The sequence below is a fragment of the Epinephelus moara genome, chromosome 8, assembly GCF_006386435.1.
Source record: "Epinephelus moara isolate mb chromosome 8, YSFRI_EMoa_1.0, whole genome shotgun sequence".
In the NCBI taxonomy this organism is placed as follows: domain Eukaryota; kingdom Metazoa; phylum Chordata; class Actinopteri; order Perciformes; family Serranidae; genus Epinephelus; species Epinephelus moara.
Window position 1 is genome coordinate 38,525,185 of NC_065513.1, and position 21,408 is coordinate 38,546,592.

The 21,408-nt window shown below is 41.1% G+C and overlaps 1 protein-coding gene across 1 annotated transcript in view; it reads left to right on the plus strand.

Annotated features, from left to right (window-relative positions):
• Window positions 1-21,408, plus strand: part of smarca2 (SWI/SNF related, matrix associated, actin dependent regulator of chromatin, subfamily a, member 2) — a 67,661-nt gene that overhangs the window by 29,326 nt on the left and 16,927 nt on the right. Inside the window, exons 17-29 of the mRNA XM_050051808.1 lie at window positions 713-779; window positions 883-993; window positions 3,517-3,759; window positions 5,960-6,073; window positions 8,317-8,421; window positions 9,797-9,883; window positions 11,425-11,471; window positions 13,744-13,910; window positions 17,050-17,213; window positions 17,433-17,660; window positions 18,015-18,092; window positions 18,797-19,015; window positions 20,175-20,398. Coding sequence (XP_049907765.1) covers window positions 713-779; window positions 883-993; window positions 3,517-3,759; window positions 5,960-6,073; window positions 8,317-8,421; window positions 9,797-9,883; window positions 11,425-11,471; window positions 13,744-13,910; window positions 17,050-17,213; window positions 17,433-17,660; window positions 18,015-18,092; window positions 18,797-19,015; window positions 20,175-20,398 — 1,854 coding nt within the window. The remainder of the gene's footprint in view (window positions 1-712; window positions 780-882; window positions 994-3,516; window positions 3,760-5,959; window positions 6,074-8,316; window positions 8,422-9,796; window positions 9,884-11,424; window positions 11,472-13,743; window positions 13,911-17,049; window positions 17,214-17,432; window positions 17,661-18,014; window positions 18,093-18,796; window positions 19,016-20,174; window positions 20,399-21,408) is intronic.

A 21,408-nucleotide genomic window follows, 5' to 3' on the forward strand; every position in this document is an offset into this window, starting at 1 on the left:
TGATGAGCCACGCCCTCCGCAATATTCATTGCCTTATAGAAGCTCAGTTTTAGTAAGTTTTCCAACTTTTGCCAAGAGGGAACTTTAGATATTGGTCCCTAGATTATGTTCACCCAGTTTCATGCAGATCAGTCAAACTTCCTAGGAAGAGATCGATTTGAAGTGTTTTTCAAAAAATTCAAAATGGCGGAAAATCTATATAACCGGAAGTTATGGGTTTCAAATGTGTTCCTCGTGAGGAGAGGCATCACTGTACAAAGTTTCATGTCTCTACGACATACGGGGCATGAGATATGCCCATTCAAAGTTTGCAGTCGGTTGCTATAGCGCCCCCCTTTGGCCAATTGATGTAATATTGCTTCATTGGCATCCTCCCATGACCCTCTACCACTGTGCCAAATTTCACATGGATTGACCAAGTCAGTGAGGAGAAAAACGTGGAACAGACACACCGACAGAATTTTCGTCATTATATAGTAAGATAAAAGAGTTAAATGGAAGCTAGACTAAAAACAAGATAAGATATAAAGATAAAAGATTAAAGAGACAAAACAAAGACAAATACAATCAAAAAGAGGGATAAAAAATATGTAATAATAAAATACACAAATGAATAAAGAAAAAAAAAAAAAAGAAATACAATTTTAAAAGCCAGGAGTGCCTATTACAAATTCAGACCACTTTCTTACATGTAACACATGTTTTTTTCCAGGACTTTGTCTAACTGGGTCTATGAGCTTGACAAGTGGGCTCCCTCTGTGGTCAAAATTGCTTACAAGGTAAGATATTTTTTAATATCATTTTCACTTTCTCCTGCTGATTGCTTTTGTCTGAATTATAACAGGAAGTTGTCGTTTTTCTTGGTGTCTCCTCGCATGAAAGGGCACCCCTGTGTTGCGCCGCGGGCTTGTGCCTCAACTCCGCAGCGGGAAGTTCAACGTCTTGCTGACCACCTATGAATACATCATCAAGGACAAGCACATACTGGCCAAGGTGAGAGAGATCAAAGTTTTGTCCTCTTTGAATAATCCACTTTTCTCACCTGCTCTTTATTGACATTTTGTACACTTCATACACACACTGTGTCCCATTTTATTCCCCTAAGTTTACAAAATGTCTTTACAACTTGACAAATCAACAGTTCAACCACTAATGCCAGAGAGAGTTTGTCACTTCCCATGCCTGACAACCGACATCCTGCAGAATTCAAGGAAGTAGTAATAACAGATTCTTGATAAAGATCTTAAAGATGAGTTACAGATGGTGCTTAAACATCTGGCACAGTGAGCAGGGAGTCTGTAGATCCAAGGGCTTTACCGAGGACATAAAGCAGCGCTATGACCTTATAATCAGCTGCAAGTCCATTAAGTGATTTGTAGACGAGTAGCAGGATTGTCAGGCGCACAAAGACTAGCTTGACACCAGTGCTGAACTTTAAAACATGCAAGCTTTTTTCTTTGTTCCAGTTTTAATATATGGCAGCAGCAGTAGCAATTGATTTATTGAGCTTTCAGTGAGACCTGAGAACAGACCACTGTGGTAGTCAGTCCTGCTTATGATAATTGAATGCACAAGCTTCAGAGTATGTTGGAAAAGAGAAAAAACGTTAGATGGTTGTAATGCTCTTTTTAGTGATAGAATACTGTTAGCTGCGTTCCGTGTATGTGACTGGAAAGTTAAATCAGTTATAACACGGGGGTGTGGTGCACTAATATCAAACTAGAGCCTCAGCTTTGTCCTCATTCCCTTTGAGGACATCTTGGATCAGCCACACATCATATTTAGTCTATGTTTAGCAAATAAACATGCAGCAGCAACTCGTACAGTATGTAAGGTCCTGAGCTTCAGTTGCTGCTTGAGAAAATGTGAAGAGGTCTGCAACTTCTCAAACAGTTCAGTTTCTCAGAAAGAGATCAGGCTTAGGTTGGACTTTGCATTGTATTGCCGTGTATATGTCAAGGCCGTAAGCTTTATTATTGACTGTACATGAGGCCACTCTGGAGGGAAAAGTGGGTCTTATATGGTACTCAGCAGTTGGACAAACCAAGGTCACCTCTGACTGACTTGATCAGCTGGAAAGTCTAAAACCAATCAGTATTGGCTTGTCAAGCAAGATCACTCTGCGTTTCTTCCACTCACCTCACAATGGCAGGACTATCATACAGTTTGTAAACCTGCAGCAATTAAGAACTACGCAGGCAGAACTAATGTGTTTTCATTAACAGACAGTAAACAAGCAACAAGTTGTTACCTAACAACAGTAATTTCCTGCGAGGTAGCAGACACCTCCAGAGCAAAGAAGCAAAAAGTCAACAAAGAAGGCTGTTGCTTTCAGGAGTGGTGGAAAGTTCAGTATTTTTTCACTGCAAGATGAAACAGTTGCATTTGTCTTAATAACATAATAATACATTTTATTTTATAGGCGCCTTTCACGACACACAAGAGCCCCTTTTACACTGCCAGATTTTCGGCAAATGTTGGGCTGTTTTGCCGGCAAGCTGCGAGCGTTTAGACACACAGAGCCGGATTGGCAAGTTGATCCGAGGTGCCCAATTTTCCGCTGCGTAGGGGTAAGCATATTGGGTGGTACCTTTTTGGTTTAAAAAGAACGAGGCGCCCTTCCTCCATGGGAGGGGCTGTTGATGACTTGTGGGAGGAGCTGTTGATGACGCTGCACGTGCGAGCCACTGACGGTGGATAAACAGGAAACAGCTGATAGCAGGAATGAGCAGCTAGTAGCAAGAGGGAAACACAAACCTGACAGACACTGTAAAGATGAGCAACTGGGGAGACAAGGAATTGCGCGCCCTCCTTGTCCTCGCAAACGAAGAGGCCATTAACCGTCAGATGACGGGGACGGTGAAGAACGGGCCGACTTATGAAAGAATCACCAAGGACTGACCAGCCGCGGCTTCCCTCCCACGTCACTGTTTACATCACACACTGAGCTACACGTTTTGTTACTTGCTCACGCCCCCCATTGCCCCGGAAAAGGACCATTCTGTATAAACATTTCACTGCAGCGTTTCGCTGCACTCCCCAATTTGGTTTTGATACTGCCAATGCTGAAAGAAGACTGATTGGGCTTTCCTGCAAATTTGCACAATTCCTACTTAAAAAGGGTAAAGGTCACCTTACAGACAAGATAAAAGTCTTGTTTGTATGTGATTTTTTTAATGAGCCATATGATACGAGAATCAGCTGCCCTCCGGTGTTTTCACGTTATCAAATCTGGACACCGTTCAGAAAAGTTTGGACAACGCTGGTGTAAATTATGAATTGTTCACATCACTTTGAAAACAGTTACATCAAGCATATGAAATGAGAGAGGGAATAAAGCTTCTCATTTGTGTGCAGTAGTGTTGTGTTTCCTGAGAGTAATCAGAGTAGGGAATCAATCTTTGCTTCTCTGCAGCCACTCTTTAGCTCCTGTGTGATTGTAAAAATCTTCTAAATGCAAATATAGACATTTTATTATCACTATGAGAGATCCAATAAGTCTTGTTCTATTTACAGATTCGTTGGAAGTACATGATTGTGGATGAGGGTCACCGCATGAAGAACCACCACTGTAAGCTGACGCAGGTGTTGAACACACACTATGTGGCTCCCCGACGCCTCCTTCTCACCGGTACACCACTGCAGAACAAGCTTCCCGAGCTGTGGGCGCTGCTCAACTTCCTCCTGCCCACCATCTTTAAGAGCTGCACCACCTTCGAGCAGTGGTTCAACGCCCCCTTCGCCATGACAGGAGAGAGGGTACGTACAAGGGGAAACAGCCTGGATTCTTAACTCTCTTTCATTTTTAGGTGGATGTGGGTCATACGGCAGATTAAATAAGTTATGCAAGTGCTTTTAATTAGTTTTTCTATGTGCGGCGTTTATCTTGAGTACCAGAATTACAGTAAGAACAAAGCAAGGCTACAAAGGCGGAGTGATAAATGGTTTTCCAAAAGCTTCAACCACTGACTTTATCTCCCAAGGTTGTTTCATGTGATTAATTAGCAGAGAAGACCAAATCTATTATGTGTTCTCCAAGACTAAAGACCTCAGAGGAAAACCTAGGAAGATATTTTCCATCCTAAAAGCAGCTTGACCTCCTGAGTACCCAGAGAGAGAATTGGTGCCATAAAAAAAACATTAAACCTGAGAACATACAGTATAAATGTATAACTTGTATGTATGTCTTTGAGATTATTTTACAATATACCAGGGCCTATTTTTGCTAAACATAGATATAGTGTTCATCCTCTGAAAGCTGATAGAAGGCGTCTTTAGATCTGCTCCCCTGAGGACTTTTCTCCCCTTCGCAGTAATTACACCTGTCATTTCTGTGAATGTGTTGAGTACAACTGTGATTTTACAAGGCTTGTTCAAAGGCATGATAAACTTTTATTATATACACTCAATTAACGCTCAGGAAATGTTCTAAATGGGGACGTCAGATACAAACCAGCATCATTATAAGAGCCTCAGAGGTGCTGCAATGTGAAACTTTTTTCTTATGTTTTTCCACAAGATATGACAGCACTGCTCTCTTTGCTCAAAAAAGGTCACAGTAGATTGAACTGTCCAGCTTCAAATGGAGTCTGCCCGAGGCTGAGGAAACCTAGACACCCAATTTGCTGTGATAGAAATATGAATGCTCGTGTTTGAAACCATAACTTTCCATAACCTCTTAAAATTCAACCTGCTGGTTGAACTCCGTTTGCAAATTAGTTTCAGGGTTGGCTCTAACTGGCAGGCCACTTTGCAGGGGAAGAAAATAACTATAAATGGTTATTTCTGGGTAGCAAGCAGTTGAAACAAAGTGTTTACTGTGTACTGAAACAAAGCTTATAAAACTTAATCATCACAAAAACTTGTTCTCCATCGTCGTTTCTGTGGCTCTCATTTTCACCAGTAAGATTCATATTAAAGGTGCCCTTGTGGAGTTTTTTTGTGAACAAACAGCTGTGTTTACTTTCATGTTATTTAGCAAAATGCATTGTGAGTTTGTAAGGTGTATTCACAGCGTAAAAACTAGGGTCTTGGGCTGCACGTCCTGCGTTGGTGAACGCTGTGTTAACCACTTTGAGAATTGGCTGTGCTTCAGAGAGTCGGTGTCTTATTTCACAAATCTGGTAGCTGCATCTGCATGTTGATATTTCGCCAACTTTGACTGGTCTTGGTATGAAGCCAGTTTGTTTTTGTACAGTTCTGGAAATTCAGAAACATAAGCAAATTGGTTTTTGGTCCATCTCTCAGTTCAAGCAGTGGTCCACAGCATTTGGCTCTGCCCACAGAGTTAAGCACAGCTCGGGTCAAATCACCCCTACTCTGCTCGTCACACCACAGATGTACACGCAGAGCAGTCACAACACACCACATACACAATAATGGACACACAAAAGCTGTTTTTCAGCATGTTTAATGCATTTCTTCTTCATGGATCATTTGCAAAGCAGTTTTTTTAGATACTTAGATAATGCAGTGTTTACATCGTGCTTGCAGTCTTTAAACTTTTTTTGCACAATATCATCATTTACATTCCTTTCGTGGAACAGCCTGTCAACTGTGGCAGGACTGTATTTTGTGCTGCCCTCACATCGTGTGCGTTCTGTGCACTAAACAATCCAAACACGACGGGCACACTTGTAAAAACATTGCTCTGTATTACTACCTATGGTCAAAAACTCCACAAAGTACCCATAAGGTGACAGCTAGGCTCACCACTGGCCACAACAAACACACCTTGCCCTCAGAAAAAAACAGTCTCAGGTAAACAAGAGGATTCAGACAGTCACACAAATTGTTGATGTGAAATATAACCTGTTTCTGTATTGTTATTTTTACAACAGGCCGAACTGTGGTCATCAGCAGGTCGTAGTCTTGTCACTATGGCGCTGAATCCTGCTGCCCAGTATGCATAACACAACATCTGTAATGTATCATGACGAATACTTTCTGTCATGTTTAGGTGGACCTAAATGAGGAAGAGACCATCCTGATTATCCGACGTTTGCATAAGGTGCTCCGCCCCTTCCTGCTACGCAGACTGAAGAAAGAGGTGGAGTCTCAGCTGCCAGAGAAGGTGAAGATTCTACTTTAATTAACTGTATTTGATTTGATTATATTTGCTGCATACACGCAGAGACCCTGCACTACACCGTTTGACTGAACTGCTCTAATTAAATTAGTATATTCCAAAGGAAATGTAAAGGGTAAGGAGCCACGCTATTTCCAAAAATAATTCCCATGGTGTGGTTATTTACTTCTGCAGAGCGTGTTTTGATAACAGCGTGGGTCGTTACCTTGTTTATTTCATGGTCACTTATGACTGATCCAAATATAAAAACTGTGCTGGCACAGTCTTTGACATCATAATTCTACCACTTCAGCAGTTATTAGAAGCTGTAGCCCTGTAACTGCTGAAGCAAGCAATTTTCCATCTGTAAGTATTCATCAAGAACACTAATGAGACCACTGTGTCAGAGCTTCACAAATGCCTGAAATGAATGTGCATCCCTTCCTCATAAAAATCCAGTGTTCTCTGTGGCCAAATTACAAATTAATTTCACAAGGCAACATAAATGCCTTGTTATGAACTTAATTTAGACGAACAGCAGACTTATTTGTAAGTAGTCAACTGAAATAAAGGGTTTACGGTAAGTGTATCCTTGTCAGGCATCATCGTAATTAAACACTGTGGCCACTCCTGTTTCCCAGAGGCATCTTGAGACCAAGACGATTTGAAAACCTCTTAAGCTGAAGAGGCCTTTCCTAAATGCAATGCACAAGAAGATGCTCTGAGAAATGATCTTAGATTAATGTGAGACCCCTGCCCTCTCATGGGAGGCTAAAAGCATCTTGAGAACCTCAGGGAACAAAAAATGACATATTATTTTCAAGTTCTGAGTCTGTACTTTTATCATGAACACTGGTGTTTACTGTTAAATGTATAATAGTGGTTGAAAATGAAAAGACAGCTAAACTAACACATATTAATTCTGATCTGCCAGTTTCTCTCAACATAACCTCCTCGCCTGATATATTTTAGGTTTACTATGAACTTTAGGAGTGACGTCCACCTCGAAGTTTACTTCTTATACCGACTTCCTTCCAGTAAAATGGATTACAAAGGGCAGCACTTTTCGTCCATCTTAGAAGTCTCTGACCTATATAGATTGTCATAATTTTTTGTCTCTGTCTCCTCCTCTGAAGTGGTCTTCTCTTTGAGCTGCATCAGTGCCCTTTGTCTTTCTTTTGGTGGCCCCCTCCTCTCTCTTGCCTCCTTGCTCTATTCTTTCCCTTTACCTGCTGTATGCGAAATGCCACCTGGAATTAGAGGTGAAGCTTTGTACAATAGGCTGGTAAAGGTGCATCATCGCACATTTTACTGATCATGCAGCTCATTTCACAGTTGTTAAGTTCAAGCTACAGATATAGTCTGAGCCAATTAGCGTGAAACATGTCTTTGGACTGTTGCTTCACCGTAGTATCCTGTTACTGTTGCCTGTCTGAGGAGCCTGAGGATTAATGTTGTTAACATTGACATCACTGGCACTGCCGTTTGTGCTAGTCCTTTCGGGTTCCACCAATGTTCCATCTTGCTTGCATGCCTTCAAAATGACATAATTAAAACCTGTCTGTGTTTGCCAGCAAGAGATGCTGCAACAGCAGAGGGGGCTTGTAGCCTTGTAGGGAGAAGGAGACAGAGCGCCAGGTGTGTTTTCCATGGCTAAAGTCTGCCTGTCTGGTGCAGCTTTCCAGTCAGTCATCCCACAATCTGCAGCGGTGCAAACATTGGCTGAAATTTATTAGACATTGCCATAAATGTATGCGGGAATTTCCTGCATTGTAAGTGCTCATTTTCTGGTATTGATGAAATTATGCGCAGTACTAGTAATGCTGTACACTGTTTACTGCACATCAAGCTTATTTTTTAAGCTTTGCGATGTTTGTATGTTTAAAATATAGCACGGCTTGTAGACAGTTACATACATAAAGTTACTTCCATTCAACTTCATCCTCAACACTACAGACAGTTGAGGTTAAGGAGCTCTTAACGGTATGCACTTGCTCTTGAGACGTGGTTGTTGAAAAATAACTTAATGACTTGCACAGACTGACCTCCACTTTAGAGATTGTGCTTATGGGTATTATGGCAAGGTTGTACTGTAATGCGCTTTTCATCGTTTCCCTTGCTTTATATTTCCTCTCCTACTAACTGTTGTGTTTTCCTCAGTGTCAAGAATCAAGTGCACTCAGCTCAAACAGCCTTGCCACTAAAAAGACTGTTTCACAGATGCATTGTCTTCATTGTCATTCACACAGGTGGAGTACGTCGTAAAGTGTGACATGTCTGCCATACAGAAGGTTCTGTATCGCCACATGCAGAAAGGCATCCTCCTCACTGACGGCTCAGAGAAAGACAAGAAGGTAAACATACTGAGACCCCTGTGAATTCGCAGTACGTCTCTGCTTTGTTTTATCACTGGGTGACAAGCTGACAAACTGAGCCGTTTAGTTTAGAACTCAGGGATGTTTGCTGTTTCACATTAGAAGATTACTGAATTTTGTTTGTTTAATTGGAGCTGCAGTTTCTCTGTGCTTTTGCTTAAGACTAAGATAATATTGTAGCTTTCATTCAACTTCTGAAGCTACATCTTGGCTCTTGGAGTCTGTTTTCTTAACCTCCGGGGGTGCAGACTGCACAGGTTATAGAGAAATTGGAATACACAACTCAAAATCTTTTAAGAATCAGACAGTTAATATGATGTTAGTACATCATATTAACTGTCTGATCCTTAAAGGATTCTTTTCAGTACATTACCAGCACTACCTGACAACACTTTGTGATGGAAAGAAGTCCTCTGAGGTTTTCAGTGCTGTTAAAGATAATTAAAGCTGCTATAATGTCTATTTTTAACATAACATATAAAAGGACAAGGTGAAAACAAAGTGACAGTGTGAAATTAGTCACTCATAGTGATGGACCTACAGAGAATTATCAGTTGAATCTGCAGCTCCACTTGGCTTCACAGACCTTAAAGAGTTTCAGGTCACTTTTAGCTCACAGGACCACAACTTTACTGTTTGGGTTCACTCTCACCACTCTCATAGCCTTGTTTTCAGCTGCAGCAGGCAGCTGTTTACAGAGGAAAGGTTCTAAAAATCCACTCTACACAACCTAGTGGGCACAATTGAGTGTTCAGCAGTTAAAGGAGTTTCTTAGGAGTTGGTAGAGACCAAAATCAGAGCTAAAGGAGAATGAACATAGGCTTTAAATTCGTCAGGTGGACACAAACACAACTTTGAAGGAATGATAATGTTTCCTGTAACTGCTGGATTTGTAAATAAACAACTGTTTGCAAACAAGTTTGACATACCTAAGTTAATGATATGTCAGGGCCTTGTTCACAACTTGCGCCTGCTGCCACCAAGTGGCCAAAAAAATCAGCTACTACAGGTTTAAACTCACTGTCATGACCTGGCTCTGATGTCTTGACAAAAGGGAGGCTGAAGGCAAAATAATAAGCCATTTATTTACATGAATAGATAAACGTGTGAGGTGTTTGATGGTGAAAACAACAAACAATGCACCAAAGGGAAGAGAGAGTCTCAGCCAGGGAGGTGGGGGTTTTATAGTATGAAAGCACCGGGCCCAGGTGCTCCCAGCTAAACCTGTAACATTAAAAAGATACAAAACAGATTAAGTGAACAAGCCAGGGGACGATCACACTCACATAAAGACAAGTATTATTGTTTTGATCTGGCATTAAACATCTTTTATTCATGTTACAATTTTCCCCAGGGCAAAGGAGGAGCGAAGACCCTAATGAACACCATTATGCAGCTGAAGAAGATCTGCAACCACCCATACATGTTCCAGCACATTGAGGTGAGTGCTCCTAACGTCACTGATACTGGCTGTTAGAAGCCTGTGAATACTGACATTGGACAATGCGACGCTGGTCCACTTATAATAATAATAATAGTAATAATTATAATACATCAGATTTATATATAGCGCTTTTCAGGACACTTAAAGACGCTTTACAGTGCTGAAAAATAACAATGATAATAAAATAAAAATTAAAAATTAAAAATGACTGTTAGAAACTAGGGAAATGCCAGTTTGAGGGAGTTCCAGAGGGTTGGGGCGGCAGCGCTGAAGGCTCGGTCCCCCAAGGTTCGATGCTTGGTTCTCGTGTTGGAGCGAAGTCAGGTGGGGGAATGGCGGTGGAGGAGGTCAGTGAGATAAGAGGGGGCAAGATTATTGAGGGCTTTGTAGGTGATGAGGAGGAGTTTGAAGCTGTTTGATGACAGGGGTGATGTGGTCCCTAGAGGGGGTGTGGGTGAGTAACCGGGCAGCAGAATTCTGTATGTGTTGCAGTTTTTGAAGGCTAGTAGAGGGAAAACCATAGAGAATGCTATTACAGTACTTGAGTCTGGAGGTTATGAATGCGTGGATGAGTATTTCTGCAGTTGAGTGGGTGAGGGAGGTGCGGAGACGGGCAATGTTGCAGAGGTGGAAGAATGATGTCCTGGTGATGTTGCTGATGTGGCGTTTGAAGGGGAGAGTGGGGTCAATTATGATACCGAGGTTTCGTACTGAGGGGGCGGAAGTGACATTGTGACCGTCGATGTGGAGGGAGAAGTCGTGAGGAGAGGGTAGGAGAGCTTTAGGTCCAGTAATGAAGAGTTCTGTTTTATTGCTGTTTAGTTTCAGGAAGTTGTTGTCCATCCAGGATTTGATGTGAGTCAGGCAGTTTGTGATGGTGGAAAGAATGACTGGGGTGATGGATTTGGTGGAGATGTTTAGCAGCGTAACAGTGGAAGTGTAGTCCATGGCGGCGTATGATATTTCCAAGGGGTAACATGTAGAGGATGAAGAGGAGGGGGCCAAGCACCGAGCCTTGAGGGACACCGTGGGTGACTGGGGTGATGTGGGACTTGCAGTTGCTGTCAGATATGTAGTGTTGACGATTGGAACACTTATGCATGTCTTTGTCATTTACCTACTGGAATTATCAGCTAATTGCATATATATTACCTTCAATAGAAAAAGAAACATTTTTGATATTATTTAATCCAAATATCTTTTTTTTAATATATTGTTCCTGCAGTAATATCTGGGATGATGTCTCAAATTTGTTTTTCTTCTTCGGCTGATTAAGGTCATTACACTACAATCTAATTTATAGATCAGCCTGTTAAAACTCTTTCCAAGCAGTGAACTGTTGTTATCTTCAGGGTTACAACAGATTTGATTTAAGAGGAACCTTGTAATCACTCTGCCTTAACAAGTTCCTGACCTTTCATTTTTAATATGACTCAGGGACTTGTTCGGGAGTTTATCCCCAGGACAGACAAATTAAATGAAGGTGTTAGTTTGATGAGTCTCTCTTTATTTAAACCAGTAAATGCTCTGTGTTTTAGGAATCCTTTGCTGAGCACTTGGGCTTTCCAAACGGCTTCATCAGCGGGTGAGTCAACAAAAACACACCCCATTTTACTGTATTTCTTTCATCCAATGCCAGAAAGTGTTGGGAATGACAAATACCAAATTGATACTGGATCACGATATGTGTTCACACGAATACTGTGAGGATCGTTGTCACAGATGTGTTATGTGTATGATCTTTAAAACCTTGGTTATAGAGTGAAATGGTAACACTTCTTCCCGATTTAGCATGTATAAGCACCATAACGATTTTGCTAGTTTATAAAATACTATATAAGCACCTTTAAAGTGTTTATTAATGTTCAGTATTTGTCAACAATTATAACTGAATCAGATCCAACTCCTATGAAGACATGTTTTATTCTATTACAGCCGTGTTTTACGGTTTACAAACCAGCCCTCACTAATGGGTGCCAACAGAAGGACTTATAGTTGTTTAGGATGACATTAACAAACACTTATATCTGCTTATAACTACATCACAGTGTGTAGTTAACCAGTTATTTAAAGTTTGTAAATGCTAAATAGGAGAGAGCAGATAGATGGTCGGATCTTACAAATTTATTTAATAAAAGTAAAAGCCACCCATGTCGGACCATGTGATGATTGAATAGAGAAAAGCCAAATGGTTTTAACAGCCCAAGTCATGGCTGTCATTTATATTTGATTTTCTTGAATTGCTCTGATGTCAAGACGACATTGAAGTGTCAGATAAGTGCTACATCTCTACAGTACTTATTGGTACCTGGCAGCAGACAGCAACTATTCACAGAGCAGAACATAAAGTGTTCCAGTCCTGTCACAAATTATACTTCCATTATCACTTCACTGTAATATTCTTCAGGTTTTGGTACGAACCAGTAGACTCTGAGCGAGCTGTTGGCATTAGAATTGTGACGTAGGCGTGGACTTTGCCAGTAAATTCTCCATCAGCTCTGCTAAATTTGTGCTAATTTTATGGTCTTATATCCATTTTGCAAGTGTCAGTGGTGTTTTTTGTGGTTGGTTTTGGATGGTGGTGGTGTGTGGCTGTGGGTAGCTCATCGGGATGATAAAATTGCCTCACCTGTCTGTAAACCCGCCTCTCCTGCGACTCTGCTAGCTGGCTAGGTTGAGTTTTTCAAATGTAGACATCAGTAAACATCGAGGAAAGGCTGGAGAAGATGGGCACCAGCCACCATCCTGACAGCATGGACGTGTGGAGGAATCAAACATAGGCCGCAATCCTGCTAGCCACTGTAAAGCATTACATAATTAATGGGAAGACCTTCAGGCCTGCATCAGTTTAAGATGGGACATCAGGAACTGTGCTATCCTTTGTTTCACCAAAACATGGGTAAATCCTGGAATAGCAGACGGCATTCAGTGACAAAGTGACTCTTGTCTTTATACCGATCCAACAGAGCAGAGGACTCTGGTGAGAGAAGGAGAGGAGGCATGAGTTTTATAGTAGATAAGGACTGGTGTGACAGAAGGAGCATGAGGTGCTGCTCTGTTTCTGTTCACCCTGCCCTAAAAGAGGAATAAACACTTTGGATAACTGCTTAACGTCATTCAGAGGCGGCTGTAGAGCAGCGCTGCCTGTGTTTGGGAAAGGTGACCATCTGGCCATCTTGTTGAGGTCAAGGTATTTAAATAAACTATGACATGTGCCACCAGTGATTCAAGAGATGGAGCCAATCAAATTTGCTCTCAGGACACCACCATCAGCGTCACAGATGACATCAATGAACTTACTGAGCTTGTACCCAAAGCTACATTTAAATCATTCCACAACCAGAAACCATGGATTACCAGAACCATCTGGAAATATGGACAGTTATGAAGCAGCAGCCAGCAATGTTAGAAGAAGCAAAAAAGGAATAACTTGCAACGCACAAATTAAAGCAGCTGACAGGATCGCATTTCACTGGAGTCGTACCTTGTATGACTTGATGTGACGATTAAGGATAAATTCATGGAATAACAAAGATAATTTCTCTGTGTTTGCTGCATAACTTTTGATTCTTTAAAAAAAAAAAGTCAACCACAAGTCTGACACCTTTGTGAGAGTGCAATTTTAAATCAGTTATTTTCACTGTGAGAATGTTAGCATGTTGATTTGAGCGCTAAACTCAAAGCACAGCTGTGACAAAGTACAGCCCCACAGAACCAAACAAAGAAGTCAACTGTGGTTTTAATGGGCAGTTTAGGGAATCATTGGCCAATTTAGAACATCAACTGCTGTCTTTGATAGTCAATATTTGGGTAATGATGACTTATGTTACATGTTTTGCCTCATTACCTCCACTCAGGCTTGATCTGTATCGAGCTTCTGGGAAGTTTGAGCTCCTGGATCGCATCCTGCCGAAGCTACAGGCCACCAGCCACCGAGTCCTGCTGTTCTGCCAAATGACCAGTCTGATGACAATCATGGAGGACTACTTCAGCTACCGCAACTTCCAGTATTTACGTCTGGATGGTAAGATCACGCTGCCTCTTGTGTTTATGCATTCCATGATCATCAAATCTACAGGTGATTACATCTTTATAATGTGTGTAATGTAGCCAGACGTGTTGTTTTATACAATGTATCAGCTAAAATCTGATAAAAGAGCTAGTGCTGTCAAGAGATTAAAAAAATTGAGAGATTAATTAATTATGATCTGTAATTAATTGATCTAATTAATCTCTTTTTTAATCTCATCTCAAAATTGCAGAGAAAAGCCCTCAACTTGAGGTATTTTCATTTAAATTCATTACATTATTGTGGCAGATGATCAGATTGATATATACTACAAAAAGTGGTTTTATAAAGTCATAATTATTGTTTTCAACAATAACACACTTGAACACAGATGCAGTACACCTAGCCATTACATTCTATTGTTTTTGAGAAGGGGGGTGCTTGACTGTCATGACATGGCAGCTTCATTAAAAGCATAGCTGCAGATTAACGCAACAATAGATGTAAAAACACACAGAAACAATACATCTGTGATCAGTTCCCTAATTTTATTTTAACAATTTTCTAAATTATTTTCCTCTTTTCCAATTTCTCGTTTTATTTCATGGAAGTGATCAGTGTAAGTGCACTTGTCCTTTAAACTTAATAAAAAATAAAAGCTAACAAAATAAAAGACACCTGGTATATTCGTTACAGCTGTATCAGTTTATAGAACAGTTTTGAACAGTTAGAACAAGAGGCTGCACTGCAACATGCAAATCACTCCTTCTCGTGGCTGCCTGCGCTTTCCCTGTCCTTGCGGCTGCAACTTGTGCTGTCTTCTCTTCTTCAAACTACAACACCCATAATTCATGTAGGAACTGCTGCAGCCAATGTGCAGCCGGTGGGAGCTGCATGACAACTCAACCACCATGATCAGTTTTTAATGTTTTATCGGGCAATAACTACTCCAGACTCTGCTCTAGTGTAATTTTCGGGACAATCAGGGCAGGATTCAGGATTCTGGACAACTGCTTGGATTCAGGACTGTGCCGAAAAATTCGGGACAGTCCCGAAATCCAGGTTGCCGGGGAGGTCAGATACTTGCGTGCTAGGGCAGACAGCTTTTCATGCAATGCTGATGCTGGGCTCTGCTCTGTAGCACTGCAGCTCTCCCACAACTCAAGCACAAAGAAGCCCAATCACCAAAAAGGCAACTCTGTGGCATACAGAAACAGTAAAGTTAGAGATTAAAAATGAGATTAACGCGATCAAAAAACATAGCGCGTTAAATATGGCTGTGATTAATTATTCGCAATTGGCTGATGCTCTTTGTCAGTCGTGTCACAGTTCTCCAGTTTTCTAGCATGCCAGATATCCAGTCCCAGTCACAGACGAGGGGGCGACTTGCTCGTAGGCTTGTTCACACATGAGGACTCGTCGTGGCAGACTATCTGCCGACTCACCTCCGACCCAAGGTGGCTCTCAAGATCCTCTGCGATGTCAAAATAGCGGTGAAAATCGTGTAATGTGAACTAGGCTTAAATCACTGCTAAGCTAAGATTCCATACTGAAAAAATTTAAGCTAGGTTAGGAGCTCTCAGAGTGTTCTCAGAATGTTGTGAATACAGCCCCAGGTGTTGCATCAATACAGCAATATAGCAACTTAGTTTTGAACCAGAACGTCCAGTATTTGGATCCAGTAGCTTGTGAAAAATAAGGTGTCAGATTGAGTAGATAATGTGTTATTTAAGTGTAAACATTTAGGTAGATAAAGATCAGACTTAAATTGACTGATACCCTTTGCTAAAATACTCAGATCTGAACTCTCTCAAGCACAAAAAACATGACTGATATGTAACGTGTAACAGAGAAAATAATTCAGATGTCAGAGAAGATGCGGCTCCATTTTCTTTATCCATTATTTTGTTAAACAGGACACCTTGTAATATATTATTGCTCACACGTGAGACAATATTGGAGGACATTTGAAGCTGCCCATGCAGGTTCATCATGTGGTGTATAAAACCCAAAGTATGTTTGCTATAACACATCAACACACAACATTCTGTGTACCAAGCAGACAACTACTACATAAAGACATGCAACTTTTATTTCCCAACTTGTAGCTGTAACAATACACATGATCATGATTTGAGATAAAGTCGGATTTGGTGCCCGTGTAATCCTTTTATCCCTTTATGTATTTGGTGTATGAAAAGGATCATTCCTCATTTCTGATTTAAGTTGACTAAAGAAATTATAATCAGTCACACTGGTGTGATGCAGAATTCTCTTCATATACGCTCAGCATGATACCCGCACTGAGCATCTCAAACAAAGCCAATCCTATTAGCCACTAGATCTGAAAAAAGAGACCTGAGATCACAGAGATGTTATTCATTCATTTTCGGGCTCTTTTTTAAACAAGAAAACAAGAGTGACCTGATTTTTAAAAGCAGATTCTATAACAGTAGTTTGTAAGACGTCCTATTGCTGCTGATTAATTGGCCAAAATAAATTGGTCAGCCTCTAAAATAAAATATGCAATGTAATCTCTCACTTCATTCTTCCTCAACTGCTGTGTGTGAGTGACAGATGAGACAGATGTCTTCTCTCCAGCAGGGAAAACAGTCCAGCCTCACACCGACCTGCAGTAACTCACAGTTTAGTGTGTTATGTGTGTTTCTGGCTGTAATTCAGGGTTCTGAAAGGAGCTTATAAAATGCTGAAAGTGAAGGACACACGTTAGAAAAACATGTTTAGTTTGAGGTGAACAGTTTGAATCAATTCAGTCACATAATTATTATTTTGGTGTGCAACCAAAGAAAGAAATGAGTGAAAGGAATCATTTTGATAAACAGCTTTTACACCATCCGCTCAGCACTTTCAGAAAGAAACACAATTATTAGCCATGTCTCAGATTTGCAGCTGAAGACCTCTTTAGTTAGCATAATTTAGAAGCATGTTGTCAGATGTATAAAGTGCTTGTTGTATGGTTTTATCACATTTTGAACTCTGATTAATTAGAGCTTCCTCATGCCCTTTTCAGACACCTCTGAAACAGTTTATAGGTCACAGATGAGGCATTGTTTGTAGGTGATATCTGACATGGGGACACAAAGTGAACTTGACAGGCTCTCCATTTTAAAATGACCATGCTTTGTTTTTTTAGGGACCACCAAATCTGAGGACCGAGCAGCACTGCTGAAGAAATTTAATGAAGAAGGATCGCAGTACTTCATCTTCCTGCTCAGTACCAGAGCCGGCGGCCTCGGCCTCAACCTGCAGGCTGCTGACACTGTCGTCATCTTTGACAGTGACTGGAACCCACACCAGGTACGTCCATCAGTTTATAACCTGTAAAGACAGTGCTTGTGCGCACAATCTGAAAGTTTGATCATGGAAAGTGTTCACTACCTTTATAGTGTCTGCAGCTCTTGGTTGAAACAAACAAAAGCAGATTTAAAGGGCTATTTAAGGATGTTTATATGTTTTGTCTTTTATGTCGAGGCAGCTGAAATGATCTCATATTTCCCTTTTATCTGCTGACTCCAGGACCTTCAGGCTCAGGACCGGGCTCACCGCATCGGTCAGCAGAACGAGGTGCGCGTGCTTCGCCTCTGCACCGTCAACAGCGTGGAGGAGAAGATCTTGGCAGCCGCCAAATACAAACTCAACGTGGATCAGAAAGTCATCCAGGCAGGCATGTTTGACCAGAAATCCTCGAGCCACGAGCGCCGTGCCTTCCTCCAGGCTATTCTAGAGACCGAGGAGCAGAATGAGGTACGGTGTGAGTTTGTAACTTGTGTTTAGATTTATATGTGGTGTTTGTGCTTGATAAGATATGTTTATAAAACGAATGTCCGAGGCTCGAAATAGATTTTCCCCTCTAGTTAAATTATGCACTCTGCTTTTGATTGAATTAGTGCAGAATTAGTCCAAAGATACGATCAGCAAGTTAACCCTCATCACTTACATAATCATGTTTCTGTAATGCGGTCTCAGCTATTTAATTGGTGTTTGATCAAATCTGTGTGCCGCATGTGACCGATTTGTTTTGAAATGAGCATGTTCAGCTTCTGTTTTGCTGAAACGGTTAAAACTGAGACTGTCTTTTGATGTTTTTCAAAACTCCAGGAGGAAGATGAGATACCCGATGATGAAACTCTTAACCAGATGATAGCCCGCAATGAAGATGAATTTGAGCTCTTTATGGTAAGAAAATCACACCAAGTAAAACTTTTAAATAACAGGTCTTATAGAGGACAAGCTGACAGCTGGCACTCATACATCTACCCTCGAAATAATTATAGGTTGTCGATCATGTTGAGACCATTACGCAGGTTAAATGTCATCATTTGCTCAGGCACTTTCGGATTTGGCAGCAGCTGTTCCCAGCCTGACTCGTCTTCATGAATAGTAAATGAATACTTTTTGCCATGGAAACAGGACCACAGTCATTGTGTCACTCACAGTACACCGCTTGACAGTTTCACGCCACACAGCTCTGTGTTTGACATGCTGTAATATTCATCCGAAATTGACGGCCAATGACAGGCTTGTACCCACAGTTAGTCAGAATAGATCTGAGCCAGATGCTGTATTGAAAAACGTGGCCTTACATAACCTCAAGATTCACTGGTACTTGGTGGTGTCATCACATCTTTTGTGTTTCATCCAGCTCGTGTTGGCTCACTCTATAGTGGCTGGATGCAAGATATCAAATATAATTCCTGAGTATCTGGAAGCAAGCCACAGGATAGGGCTGGCACTAAGTGTGTAATTTGTAAAAGGGCTTTATCCAAAAGTGCATTGGGCATTATTGAATCTAAAGCTGCATTTATAGTTACGTGGTATAACATTAAGGAACCAAGAATCATGTCCCCACCTGCTGACATGTCCTTTTTGTCCTCTGTCAGCGCATGGACATGGACCGACGCCGCGAGGACGCCAGGAACCCAAAGCGTAAGCCTCGTCTCATGGAGGAGGACGAGTTGCCTTCCTGGATCATCAAAGACGAAGCCGAGGTCGAACGGCTCACGTATGAAGAGGAGGAGGAGAAGATGTTCGGACGGGGATCGCGCTGTCGTCGGGACGTAGACTACAGCGACACGCTGACTGAAAAACAGTGGCTGCGGGTAAAGTCTGAGTATATCTATCAATCTATGACATTTAATCTTTTTTTCTCAGTGATAAATAAACAAATACACTGATAAATGCAACTGCTGTGGATTGTTTAACAACACAATATGTATTTATTCAACTGTGGAATCTATTGACCCTAATAGCTATGAAAGAACAAACCGCGGTTGCTTCAAAGAGCTGTTTAAAGAGTTTGTTTATTTCCTACCTTTTGTTATATACTGATTGATTTGATTTATCTCAGCACCTGTCGGAACGCCACACTTGTTTAGTCATTAAATCAGTGGACAGTACAGTGGACGATGTAATCTCATATTGTTTATATTCAAGACTGCCATTCATTCAACACTTTACTTTCTTTTGTCTGAAACAAAATATCTTTTTCCGTTTTTGTTTTGTTTATTTTCAGTCTGCTGGAGTATAAATCAGGGAATCAACAATGTGTTAGTCCATCTCTCAAAACCTTTTGACTTCCCTCCCTTGTCTGTGGCTGGCAGCCCTAAGCTCATTTGTTCTGACTGAAGACATAAATCTTAAAACATACGTCACAAATATATAGTTTACTTTTTAAGGTTCAGTAATGTCCTTGAACAGCTGGGCTGTGTAGTTTTTAGTAAATGGTACTCAAACTCTGCAGTAATGTAAATTGACAGCATGACTTTTAGATTGACTAAATAACACAACAAGCAAAATTAATATCCATAGTCAGCAGATCTGGCCTGGATTAATGCAGAAGCTTTTATTGTAGCCTGATGCTAAAGGCACCCAGTGACTCACACCAAATGCACTATGACACGCTCCCCTGGAGAGACCTCTGAGGCTCTGGTAGATCTATTTATTGACTGTGGTTCAGGTGTTTCAGGGAAAACTAGATTAGGACAGAGAAACTTTGAGACAGGTGACAATATGTTGGAAGTAAGTAACTGGAGTTCAGAGAGGCTCTAATTAAAAGAAGAAAATGTGTAGAGACCTGCTGCTGAAGAAATTAAAGGTATGCTTAGGAGCATGACTACAAGAGCTTAGTATCAGAGTTAAAGATACTACATTGCCTTTGAAAACCCTTAATTTCACACATTTCCTGTTTGAATGATCCTCATCATATGCGGACAAAGTGAGAATCAACCCTGTCTTTGCTCTGGTCCTTTTCGACTCCAGGCTATCGAGGATGGAAACCTGGAAGAGATGGAGGAGGAGATCCGGCTTAAGAAGCGCAAACGCAAGAGACGTCAGGACAAGGACTCATCAAGCAGAGACGACGGAGGCTCCAAGGCCAAGAAGAAACGTGGGCGTCCACCAGCTGAGAAACTCTCCCCCAACCCCCCGAAACTCACCAAGCAAATGAACGCCATCATCGATACGGTCATCAACTACAGAGATGGGTAAGCAGATTTATTTACATCTTGTTGGTTTTTACAACTTGCAGCGTAATGACATGGATTGTTGTGCTGGTGACTTGCGTCTTTTGAAACGTGGCAGTAAAGATATGAAGTAACACCCGCTTTTGGCCTGGTAAGGGGGTGTAGATGAATGTTGCACTCAAAGGTAGACAGTACCTTGCTAGCACCTCTATTGTAAACCTGCGGAAAGCACTTTAATGTATATAAAATATTTTATTTTTTAGGCACTTTTGCCAAGAAATCTGTTCAAGAAATCCTGTGTAAAAATATAGGCTATTATCTATAGAAAAAAAAACTTTTACATGAAATCTAATCCAGTCTGAGCAGCGGCTTTGCGTTATGCTGTCGTCAGCAGCTCCAACAACAAACTGACAAAGGTTGGAACTTTGGAATAAAACAAAAAAGTAAAAGCCACACGCCTCTGCTTCATTACATCAATTTTATTTAAATATATATCTGTTAAATCCTCATGTTGACCTTATGAGCAGCCTGCAGGCAAAGGACTGGCTAAGCGATCAGTCTACACAAGGCCAGTGTGTGTATGTGAATACATACGTTTCCTTACAGTATTATGTGTTTCAGATTTTTGCATTTCATCATGTAACGGTGCAATAAATCATGAAGATTCTAAATTTCATGAATAAATTAAGTAGTTCCTGCTAGGATTGATAAGCGACTCCACTCGGCACTTTCACTTACAACATACTGCTTCTGTCCGACCTCCACAGCCTCGTGTTGATTCTCCGTAAAGCCTGAGTTATGATGACCAATTCCAGATTAGTGTTTTCAGGACTGATACCTTCATCTCTCTGAGGGAGCGACCACCGATTGCGATTAACCCAAACATCTCTGCTTCCTCTGTCAGTGTAAACGTGCTCAGTTTGACTGTGAGAGCGCAACAGCAAAATCAGCCGTCAAATTCATGTATAGACAGTGTAGAGACTGGCCAAAAGGTGGCACTACTGCTACCTATTACTGACAATTGTGTTAAA